At 54.1% G+C, this 10,737-nt stretch overlaps 6 protein-coding genes across 6 annotated transcripts; 2 read left to right on the plus strand and 4 right to left on the minus strand.

Moving 5' to 3' along the window:
* Positions 1-2,578: 2,578 nt before the first annotated feature.
* Positions 2,579-3,121, plus strand: DACRYDRAFT_105571 (uncharacterized protein; the record flags this gene model as incomplete). Its single annotated transcript, XM_040768110.1, has 1 exon — positions 2,579-3,121. One exon carries the CDS (start codon positions 2,579-2,581, stop codon positions 3,119-3,121), a length of 543 nt encoding a protein of 180 aa, XP_040631408.1.
* Positions 3,122-3,358: 237 nt separating this feature from the next.
* On the minus strand, positions 3,359-4,224 carry DACRYDRAFT_48509 (class I glutamine amidotransferase-like protein; the record flags this gene model as incomplete). Its single annotated transcript, XM_040774842.1, is given in 3 exon segments — positions 3,359-3,476; positions 3,528-3,907; positions 3,922-4,224. 3 exon segments carry the CDS (start codon positions 4,222-4,224, stop codon positions 3,359-3,361), a joined length of 801 nt encoding a protein of 266 aa, XP_040631409.1.
* Positions 4,225-4,722: 498 nt separating this feature from the next.
* Positions 4,723-6,562, plus strand: DACRYDRAFT_114822 (uncharacterized protein; the record flags this gene model as incomplete). The annotated part of the gene is made up of 3 exons (XM_040769884.1): positions 4,723-4,764; positions 4,851-5,722; positions 5,769-6,562. The coding sequence occupies 3 exons, from the start codon at positions 4,723-4,725 to the stop codon at positions 6,502-6,504; spliced, it is 1,650 nt and encodes a 549-aa protein (XP_040631410.1). The 3' UTR covers positions 6,505-6,562.
* Positions 6,563-6,721: 159 nt separating this feature from the next.
* On the minus strand, positions 6,722-7,722 carry DACRYDRAFT_48581 (uncharacterized protein; the record flags this gene model as incomplete). Its single annotated transcript, XM_040774849.1, has 3 exons — positions 6,722-7,203; positions 7,253-7,460; positions 7,492-7,722. Coding segments are annotated over 3 exons (921 nt in total), but the record flags the coding sequence as incomplete, so codon positions are not given.
* A 475-nt stretch (positions 7,723-8,197) lies between these two features.
* Positions 8,198-9,891, minus strand: DACRYDRAFT_48401 (cytochrome P450; the record flags this gene model as incomplete). Its single annotated transcript, XM_040774829.1, has 3 exons — positions 8,198-8,350; positions 8,400-9,518; positions 9,577-9,891. 3 exons carry the CDS (start codon positions 9,889-9,891, stop codon positions 8,198-8,200), a joined length of 1,587 nt encoding a protein of 528 aa, XP_040631412.1.
* A 377-nt stretch (positions 9,892-10,268) lies between these two features.
* DACRYDRAFT_105575 (uncharacterized protein) lies at positions 10,269-10,733 on the minus strand (the record flags this gene model as incomplete). Its single annotated transcript, XM_040768111.1, has 1 exon — positions 10,269-10,733. One exon carries the CDS (start codon positions 10,731-10,733, stop codon positions 10,269-10,271), a length of 465 nt encoding a protein of 154 aa, XP_040631413.1.
* Positions 10,734-10,737: the final 4 nt, after the last annotated feature.

Raw genomic sequence — 10,737 nt, forward strand, 5'->3', positions numbered from 1 at the left:
CTGGCTACTTGCTTGCTTGTATCTCTAGAGAGCTAGCCTTCGGATGGGCACCATGGGGTGTATGCCACGTCCTTCCTGATTGCGCGACGTTGCGATATCAAGATATACGAAGGAGGCGTGCGTGGGGCAGGGGGTTGGGACTGTGCACAACGCGTATCGTTTGATGACACCCACATGATACCGCCGGTTCATACGAGATGTCCATTAATGGCCTTACGGTTGGGCGCACAAAGGAAGAAGTTTGAGTCCTCGATCAGGACATGGCTTTGCCTAGATGTCTTCTCTGTGTCAAGTGCGATCGGGTGAAGGGCCCGATCGGTGGCCTTAACAATACAGTGACCCAAGAGTGGGGCTAGGATGTCTCGGGGTCGTTTATGTTCTGATATGAAATCAAGGCCAACGTTATTGAACAATGATCGATGACGCCAGAAACAGCATTATCCAAATTCCGAGTCTTTGCTACTTACGCTAGCACGTGTTGCTCATTTCTGATAAAATTTGGAAAGGCCCTGCCAACAGCCCACTTTAATAGCGGCAATCTGGTTAAAATGCACGACACGCGTTTTTTCCACCTTTGTTCATGGCTTGGAAACGACAACGGGCAGCGAAAAAAATGCCAATGCCCCTTTATCAGAGAATGATTGGAACAACATGATTCATGATCTGTTTGATCGGGATAACAATGCCAATGATGGATTGGGGAACTCGTTCCAGCCCTTCACCGCTCCAGGGGGCTGCTTCGAAAAGGGGTGCCAACCATGCGTTTCCCCTCCTGGTCTAGCTTTCGTTCTCTACACTGATCGAAGTTGAGCGATGTCAATTCCCTTTGACATCGGAGATTGCCACTGATCCTTTGGTAACTCAGGCGAAGAGGAAGTGACACGTGTAGAACGATCGTCGGATTCAAGACGTGGTTTGTTCTGGCCAACCCCTTGTCCATGCCCAGAGGACATAAGAACTCAGTATTTGGATCGCCTGTAAATGTGGACTATACCTTTCTCTGTCACACGTCTGAACTTGCTTCTCCTCCGAAGTGGTCGAGAACAAAAGACGGAAAACGTGCTAACTAATTCTGGGACTCCCCTCCGTCCGCCCAAATGTTCGGCCCTGATCAGCACAGAAGGGTCACAGAAAACCCCGGCATCACGGGCGGCCAGAATACTGTCAATAACGGTCATTTTCCCCTCGCGCACGACATCTTGTACACTTACAGCAGATTTTTAGCCATTCAAAATCGCCTCGCACCCAGTTGGCAACAGACTGCGCTAGGAATGCCACGGATCGGATCTCCTGATATAGTCCGCAACCAGTCTGTATACCCAGGATATGAACACCAGAGAGCAGATGCTCAAGAATTGTACGCCAATCGTCGGCATACCACTCAAAATACCAATGGACTGATGCGCAGCATGAATAGTTTGCCCAGCAGAGAGAGGAACAAAGTCCCGCAACCAGGCAACCAACTTGATATTGATGACCAGACGAAGGCAAGGGAATTAACCAACGAGGCTATCAGGACAATCCACGAAGCCTACCAAAGAGGGATCGAGAGCGTTAACCGTATTCATGAGTGCTTCGTTCTTGATTCTCAGGCCTCAAGTGCAACTGATCTCGATGTGTCGCCAAGACAGAGTACACGTGCCAGCTTGCCCGACGCACATGCTAGCAGATACGAGAGTATAAGAGACAGACGTCTTGTAGATGAGCGCAAGGCGGGAAAAAGAAGAGAAACAACGGCCAGTGCCATTTGTTCTCAAATGACGTGGCAGATTGCTGAAGCTGTCACTGAATTTGGTCTTCTCAACGTGGCTGTCTCGACATCTTTTTCTTCGAACACTCTAATGGAGTGCTCTTCATAAACGGATTGTCGCGATCTCATGAGGCTAGGCTAACCAGGGAGGCTATGGTGATCGCTCGCCTTTGTTGAATCATGAGGATACTCCTGGGATCTTCGATGTATCGGCGCGAGCCTTGCCTGGGTCTGATGTAACCCCCCCTGGAGCGCGAAGGATGCCGAGAACAAGATCGGGCGACTTTCCAATCCATTTGCACGCATTGCCGCTGCTGCACCTGCCGGGAATGTGGTATATCATGGAACAGAAGATGCCAGTCGCCGTTCGAATGACCGCAGTGTGCGAATCCCCTCCACGCATTCGGCAAGCACACGATCCCCTTCCCAGTCACTCACTCCGGTTGCCCTCCAGACCTCCAGGGAAGACACAACACCCAACCAAGCATGAAATTTGAAGGCAATTGGCCCTATCGGTCCGTCCCGATGGTCAGGTCTCACACGCCTTTAGGCTCCGACCTAGCGCCTCACTTGGGCATCCTGCAGTTCGCACCTGCGGGACCGTGGATGACCCAATCCGGGGATTCTTTGTCGCCACAATCTCGCACCGCTGGACAATCATCCAAGAGCACACCTGTCATTTATCCTCCTGGTAATCAAATGGTTCGAATACCATAATCCAGGGGTAAGAAATACGGAAAATCTCAGCTGACATTCGCCCTCCTCCCCGGAGAGCAGTGTGAAGGGTTCGATGCGAGCGAGTTCTACCGGGCACATACAGAGTCAGAGATGCGTATATATGCGAGGGAGGGTTACCGGTTGCCGGTTTCTCCTCCTGGGACGAGGCGGGCGAGGGGTGGGGGTTCGTCCCGAGGGAAGCGGGCCTCGGCTGGGAGTGGATCGGGTTATCCTCGAGGCTGGGGGACGTCGCCTGAAGGCGAGACCGGGAGTGTGACTCGGACTACTGGTGCCAGTGCTTGGAAGTCGTCAACTGAAGTGAGTTTGGGATGGAGAAGCCCACCGGCGGATAGACTTGGCGCACACCCGTTCCAGCTCGGGCAAGAGCTGGCCGAGGGAATCGATACTCTAGGGCTTGGCTCGGGGTCCGTCGATGCGTTCTCTAATCTCACTCAAGAGCAAGCACGGCTTAGGTCATCCCTCAGGCCTGTTATCCAACACACTGCGCACGACCTGCTGGACGTAGGCATTCCGTATACGCCATTCCTTGAAGACGAATTCCAGCGGTTCCTAGAGAGGTTCGGTCAGCTCCCTGATCTGCACGCTGGGCCTGAGTCTGCCGAAGACGAAGAGGTGAAGGGCTTTAGCGTGTGATGTTGCTTTCGGTTGGTCCCAAAGCAAAGAGGTTAGGTTTTCCCGATCATGGGAGAGCAACATCGAGCCCTCCAAGATGGAGAAAACTCCCTTGTAGCAGATGATACCCTTGGACGACGATTGGGTGATGGTCCACCCGTCGGCGATTCCCCCAGAGTGTAGGGCCGCACAATACATACGTTTCTCTCTACTGATACAAGACAATGTCATTTTATGTACACGCGCCATGCGCACCAGTCAACGTTCTCCCATAGCCAGCCTGATTTCCTCCTCCACCTTCTGGGCAAAAAGCTTCGCGTCCCCCGGGAACCTCGCACTGACATACCTCCACTCTGGGTCCACGCACACGAACGGACTTTTCACGATCAGCCCTTTCCGCACCGAGGACCACAACCTTGGGACGTACCTCGTTGACAACGGTCCTTGCACGTACTTCGCTCCTGAAGCAACGATGTCGTCGGCGCACCACCGTCCCTCCGGTCCATAAGTCCTATAATACCCTCCCAAGCCCCAGAACTGCGAGCCCCACCAAGCAGCGCGCTCCATCCACCTCGGAAGCGTAGCCGAACACACGCCACGGAGCACGCTCTGACCAGAAGGGAGTTCCGTGAATGCCAGTGCTAGAGAACCGTGACATATCGCGCCTATTACGCGGGGTCGGTCTGACGAGGAGCGAGAGAGGAAGGGCCAGAAGGTGCGTAGGTGGGCTTGGAGGGTCTTGGATTCGAGGAATGCGCGGATGGGCTTGTCGTGTCCTCCTGGGAGGATGATCGCGTCTGCCCAGAGCTAAGTAGAGGGACGCTCGTCTGAGAAGGCGGCGTACCGTAGTCCAGTACGTTAAACCGCTCTGAACCCCAGCTATCGGGTTTCTGGAATGCCTCCAACTGCAAGATCTGTTCATATGCCATTCGACCTTCTTCCGACGCGCCCCATACTCTGCCAAACGATCCACGCTCGAGCAGTTTCTGGTCAGCCTGTGCGGGCTCGCCGTCGTTCGTCGCGAACGTTAGTGAGAACCCGCATTTGAGAAAATGGAGTGCGGGTATGAATAGTTCTGTAGGATCGTGACCTTGGCTCGAAAGGAGGAAGAGGACGTGGGCCATTGAGTACTGTGATGAGGTGATAATACACTTTGCCGTCTATTGTGATGGATTAAGCGCCCGATCACGTGTGTTGTGTTGTATGGAATGCTCTGATTGGCTCGGGGGATATATCGGCCCCCATGAAAGAGTGTATCACATGATCACTGTCATGCTTTCTCACGGCGTCCACTCCGCAGTCAACGGCTGTACATGGTTGTATGCACTTCGGAACACCTCTCGGTCAATGCCCAAATTATACTCTCTTGGACAACTCATCAAAAGGATCACAATTGCTGCGGAATGTCACAACTCATCCACCGACGACCACACCGACATGGAAGCCATCTATCAGACTCAGGGCGATGAGTAACCGTTTCTCCCAACCCGGGCTCAACATCCCTGCACGTTCATCCTCTTGATGCGGGGCACTGCGGGGTTCAGTCATGCGTCTCGAATGTCCATCTTGGCAGGAACCTGTCTCCTTCGTTACCTCCGCTACGTGAGCGATGGGTACGGGGCATGACGATTCTTGGCCTAGACGAGGACCCGCACAACTGGGCGGTATTTTACGCTCTCTGTACGCGGCTCCCCACTCCCCACTCTCTGGTATCACTCACCACCACGAACAAGGTCCCAGCTAAATACAGGATGACCGCACTCCCCCGCCAGACCTTCACGCAGCGAATGAACTCGCATTCAGCAACGCCCCCGAGACGCTTGAACCCATCTCCCTCCCTGTGCAGGGCACGCTCTCCCCGTGGCTCCAGGGTGTACTCTACCGCACCGGCCCAGGCACTTATTCCGTCCCTTCGCCGAAAGCGAAGGGTGGGACCGTGGACATACAGCACTGGTTCGACGCGCTGGGCATCAACCACAGGTTTTCGATCTCCCCCAAAGGGGTAGAGTACTCTGCTCGCAAGTCCTGCCTCTCTGCGGAAGAGGAGATCGCCCGAGAGGGTAAAGTCCCCGGAATCACGTTTGGAGAAACAGACCCCTGCGAGAAGTTGTTCCACAAATCTTTTGCCGCTTTCCGCCGCACGCTTGGCTCGGGCCAAGCAGCCCAGACGCATAAGAAACCCGATGGGCAGAACGCCCAGGTGACGTTCTCCCTCGACATGCCAGGCTTTCCCAGGAAGAAGATCCCCGACAGGCTAGTAGCGCGGGAGCCAAAGGCGGGGGAAGGGCCAAAATACCTCGTAGCGAAGACCGATGCTAGCCTGCTCCAGCTGCTCGATCCGGATACACTTGAGCCCCTCGCTCTGGCTATCTATCGATCCGTGCACCCCGAGCTAACGGGAGAGCTAGCCGCCGCGCACGCATGTACCGACTTCAAAGGAGCGTACTACAACTTCGTGGTCAACGTCGGCCCTCGCCCAGTGTACAAGGTCTTCCGCATCAGCAAAGACGGGGAAGTGAAGATCCTTGCGGAAGTCACGGATGCACCATTGGCTTATATACACAGTTTCGCTATGACGGGGCGGTACGTCATTCTATGTGTCTGGGCGTCGGAGATCACCAAGTATGTTCACCCATCCCGCGTGAGCTCAACTGACCACATCGTCTAGTTACGGCCTGTCCGTCCTCTACCACGGCAATCTCGCCCAGTCAATCAGCACCACCCCAACCCACCCAACCACCTTCTACGTTATCGACCGGCACTCAGGCGGCCTCGTAGCAAAATACACCACCCCGCCTTTCTTCTGCTTCCACCAGCTGAACGCGTACGACGACCCCGAAACAGAAGACGTGATCATCGATCTTGCCGCGTACCCTGATGCATCTTTTATCCAGCTTTTGTATGTTAAAGAGCTTCGTCAAGGGCTGAAGGAACAGTTCGGCAAGGCGCGCCGGTACAGGCTTTCTGATCCTTCCAAAACTAGTGCTGCAACGTCCGCTACTAGGGAAGCACAGGTAGAATGGACGACAGACGGCAGCATCGAGCTGCCCACTGTGCGTCCGGAGGTATACCACAAGCCGTACCGTTTCGCCTATACCATAACGTTGACCCGCAACACCCTCCTGTTCGCGGACACGATCGTCAAGTTCGACGTGTCTACCAGCCCGCCTACGGCACAGCACTGGTACGCCGCTCCGGGGCAGACGGTAGGAGAAGCGCTATTTGTCAGCCGGCCAGGGAGCACGGAGGAAGACGACGGGGTGCTGCTCACTGTCGTCCTTGATGGGGTTAGGAGGAGGAGCTTCCTCCTCGTCTTGGATGCGCGGACGAGGGGGGAGCTCGCTAGGGCCGAGGCGCCTGAGGGCAAGTGGCTCAGCGCCGGGTTTCATGGTGTGTTCATCTGAGTCGGAGACGGGTGCGATCTTGCGACGTGTGCTTATGGTTATGCTTAATATCCGTGATCATGTTACAATTGTTTATTGCGAATACAGTTACGCTCTCATGACAGCCTGCTCGTCCCATTCTTCTAGCAGCTGGCAATCGCCTCGTCGATACGGCGCCGGCACTGATTGAACGCTAATCTGTGGTTTACAGGCATGTACCATGTGGGCAGACAGTGACTCACCTCTCCTTGAGCTTTTTCAATGCGCTCCGTGCTGTTTGCTCTGCTGTCTCGAGGTCTCCTCTTACTGCCGCTTCTCCCGCTGCCAGCGCGAGATACAGGGCGCTCTTGATCCTTTCTGTACTCTCGCCCCAGGGCATGGTCCTCCTCATCCGATGGATGATGCTCTCGGGGGTAGTGTTGATCGCCTCGCTGCAGTACGTATCCAAGCACGCCTCGTATCCAAGCATGAAAAAGTAGAAAATGGCCTCGCAGACTGGTCGTAAACTCGTGATGAAACTTCCGAGCTGGGAGGCCGTCTCGGGCAGGGTGAGCGTGAGCCGCGCTTTGGGGAACGCGTTGGGAACCGTTTGAATTCCCCGTGCGAATCGGGGATTGGAGGATCCGTCGAACCGAAAAAAGTCAAAGGACGTTCCATCGGAATAGATCGCGTAGATGCGTGCGGGTTCGTAGCCAAGCTCGTAGTTCAAGAAATCGCATGCTTGCGTTGGGTTCAGCACACCACATGCGAGGGGGAGAACTGAACTGACAGATACACTCTGCAATCACGTGGGCGATTGCATTCAGATGTTCGTGTCCCGAAATGGCCTCGTCCTTGTTATGGATGAGAATGATTGCAACTTGTCCGAGCATGCGCCAGGTGTATTGGACCCGATCATCGGCATAACGCGTCTGTACAGAGTTGTCGAGCGATGCATGCAGGAGGAGCTCAAAGTGGGACGAGAGGCGGGCGAATAGCTAATAACTCGAATAAGCACGCAGATGACACGAGGTCAAGACTCACAGAAGAAATAAATCTTGATCGTGTCGCCTCGTTATCTTGCTCGTGGGGTAACCCGTATTGTTTTACAGCCAGTTCGATATCACCAACAATTTCCTTAAACAGTGAGGTGGGTATCCGGGCGCGATGTAAAGGAAATGTTGGAACGTCTTGCAGGGAAAACGAAGCGTCCAAGCCAACTTTTCGAGCAATAGAGGCATAGGATGCCCGGGAAAAGTCAAGGAAAAGTCCCCTTTCTGCAAGGGAGTATGAGCCGGGCTCGGAGATTTGAGTCACATGCTATAAGCAGTACCAGCAATGATAGTCTTCATGACCATAAGTTCAAAATTGTATAACGACATTAGTCGCGTGACCGCCGCTTCGACACTGCCCTCCATGCGCAGGGTGGCCTCGAAAACATCTTTCAGTTCCGCATATCCTAGCGTCTGAAATTCGTTCCTGCGTATGCGGGAGAGCAAACTTGTCCCAGCCGCTCCAAACGAAAACATGCGAAGAAGGAGAGGCCGACTAAGGTGTGCATTGGCCAGGTCGAGGTCATTGTCTGCTTACAATGCAGCCGGAGGCAAAACACCAAAAGAAGGTACACCTCCGGCAAGACATATTTATAGAAGCAACAAGCACATCGGATGAGATATGCAGAAGGTATATCCAACTACAACTAATTTACACCAATCAAGACGTCAGCACTACATATTCATTCTACCCTCCTCACCCGAAGTGGCAGACGAATGCCTTCCTCTCCCTCCAGCTTGGGGCGAGGAAGCAACGTGCGAGCTCGGCCGAGCTTAATGCCCTCCACATCTCTCGGAGCGAAGATGAAATTCCGAATTAGAGTGGAGAGAACGGCCTTCCAAGACATGAGTTCATTGAGACTGAAAGAGGGCATGGGAACGTACCTTGAACTCCGCGACAGCGAAACCACGGCCCAGACAAGTCCTGGGACCATCCACGAATGTGAGAAGATGTCCCCAGCCTTGAATTTCCATTGCCCGCCTGCCCTTCAACCCTTCTTCGCCGATCCAGCGCTCAGGCACAAAGTCTGACGCATCCGGTCCCCAAAGTTCCTTGGACCGGTTGATCGCCGAGATCGGAATTAGAATCGGAGTGTTCGCGGCGATAGTGATTTTATCCACTTGCTGTCCGTTCGCGGTCGTGATGGGCCGGGAGAGTGGAACAATGTCATCCTCGGCTGCTTCGCGAGATGTTTCTGACAAGGCTGGATGGAGCCGCAGCACCTCCCGGACAACACCGTCTAGATAAGGCAAGGTGCTATTATGAAGCTCGTCGTAGGTGGCGTCTGTTCCAAGTCGCACAAGCTCTTCGCGCAGCTTATCCTGCTTGTCTGGGTGGTTCGAGAGCTCGATAAGCGCCCAGGTGAGAGAGATGGATGTTGTCTCGTATCCGGCTAGGACAAGCGTCTTCATCTGAGCAAGGACCTCATCGGGCTGGAGATATAGCCCCGCGTCCGAGTCGTTCCTTTCCGTCTTCTCTGCCTTTACGAGCGTTCCAATCAAACTCCGTGCCTTCGTCTTTCCGCCTTCCTCGTCCTCAGCCTTCCTCCCCTCATCGAGTAGTTCGTCCGCGATCTTCGTCATACTCTCATCAAGTTTCTTGATACGGGCATTCCGGCTCGAAGGAATGTTCAGCAGAATTGGGAAGAACTGAGCAAACATGATGATTATCATGAACGCCTTAGACGGTTTCGTAGCGCCAAATGACTGGAACGCTTCTGCAACCTCGGCTTTTTGTCCTTGCAGTGTGCGGAAGTCATGTGAGAAGCCGGCGATGCCGATCGAATCGAGCGAGATGCGGTTCATCCAGTCCTGCACGTCGATCACGACATCGCTTGTTTTGGACGCATCCAACAGCGCATCCCATGCAGCCTTTGCCTTGTATACGGAGTCATAGAATACAGACGTGAGCTCCTTGATAGCATGATTGCTGAACGCAGGGGTCAAGATCTTGCGTTGGCGCTTGTGGTTGTCGGCTTCAGCCCATAGGATACCCTTCCCGAACTGCAAGGGGTGTTAGCTCTGTGAATCACTGGGCATGGTGGAAAAAACGGCAGCGCACCAGATTTGCAAGGAAATGTCTCGCGAAAGGATTCTGCTGATATGTGAATGTTTCGTGTGCATAGAAGTGCGCAACAGCTTTGGGATCCGCAAGGACGACCCTCTTCTTGCCAAGGGCGACGTTGTACTGGAATACCGAGCCATACTCCGTCATCCACTGTTCGTACAGGGCGGGTCCATCAGGGCGAAACAGGATACCTTGGAAGCCCCACAGCCAGCTTTCAGACTTTGGACCACGAAGACGTGTTGTGCGCGTGCGAGTGAGGGCGATGTAGGTCTGGTGTACAAGGCATGCGGCAACCAGGAGACTTCCCATCTCAAGTGGGGTGAGCGTCTTGAGCTTTGCGACAACTACTCCCAGCGCATCCATTGTGGTCCAAAGTCGTGGTCAGTAGGAAAGGAGGAGTTAGGTTGTCATTGCATTACTGCGGCTATTTGTAGAACATGGTAGATTCGGGCGCCGTCAGTATGGCTGTTGAGAACGGTTGACCTCCACAGGGGTCTCACCGGGCGCCGCGCGTCCCTCACGGCAACTACGCAGTGATACTGCGCTTCTGGCAAACGCTACCTCATAACACCCAAGATCTATTTGGCAAGGTATTGAGGTACATGATCAAAAGCAACAGAAGATCTCCTTTCGGGCTTAATGCACATGCCTAGCGATCCACGGCCACCCACGACGGACTTTACTTCTCAACCGACGAACGGCTTGCTCTGCGCTGCGCTTGCACCCAAATTGCGCGTTCCAAAGCCCATCATGTTCGCGGTGTAGTGGAATGCAACGTAGTACTGATGGAGGAACGGCATACCGGTGATCCAATTGGTCGTGGAGCCCGAATCGATGACTGTTGGCTTGCAGAAGCCCTGGCCATTGTTGGTGGTAGTGTCAGCAATACTGAATGTGTACTCGCGGTTCTTTGTGCCGAAGAAGTTGTATGTCATTGTCGATCCACAGGGAATGAGGAAATTGCCGTTACTGTCGGAGCCTTGCGCACCGAGCAGGGACATGAGCGTGAGCCAGTCATCATGGGGAAGGCCCAATAGTTGGTTATCGCCGGTGTCGAATGCGAGTACTGGGTGGTTGAACAGATTGGTCGCATCAACACCGCTGGACGATGACGAAGTTTTAACAATACGTTGGGATGCGGGGCTTGCCATGTCC

This window comes from Dacryopinax primogenitus (assembly GCF_000292625.1).
Source record: "Dacryopinax primogenitus strain DJM-731 SS1 chromosome Unknown DACRYscaffold_4, whole genome shotgun sequence".
NCBI classification, from domain to species: domain Eukaryota; kingdom Fungi; phylum Basidiomycota; class Dacrymycetes; order Dacrymycetales; family Dacrymycetaceae; genus Dacryopinax; species Dacryopinax primogenitus.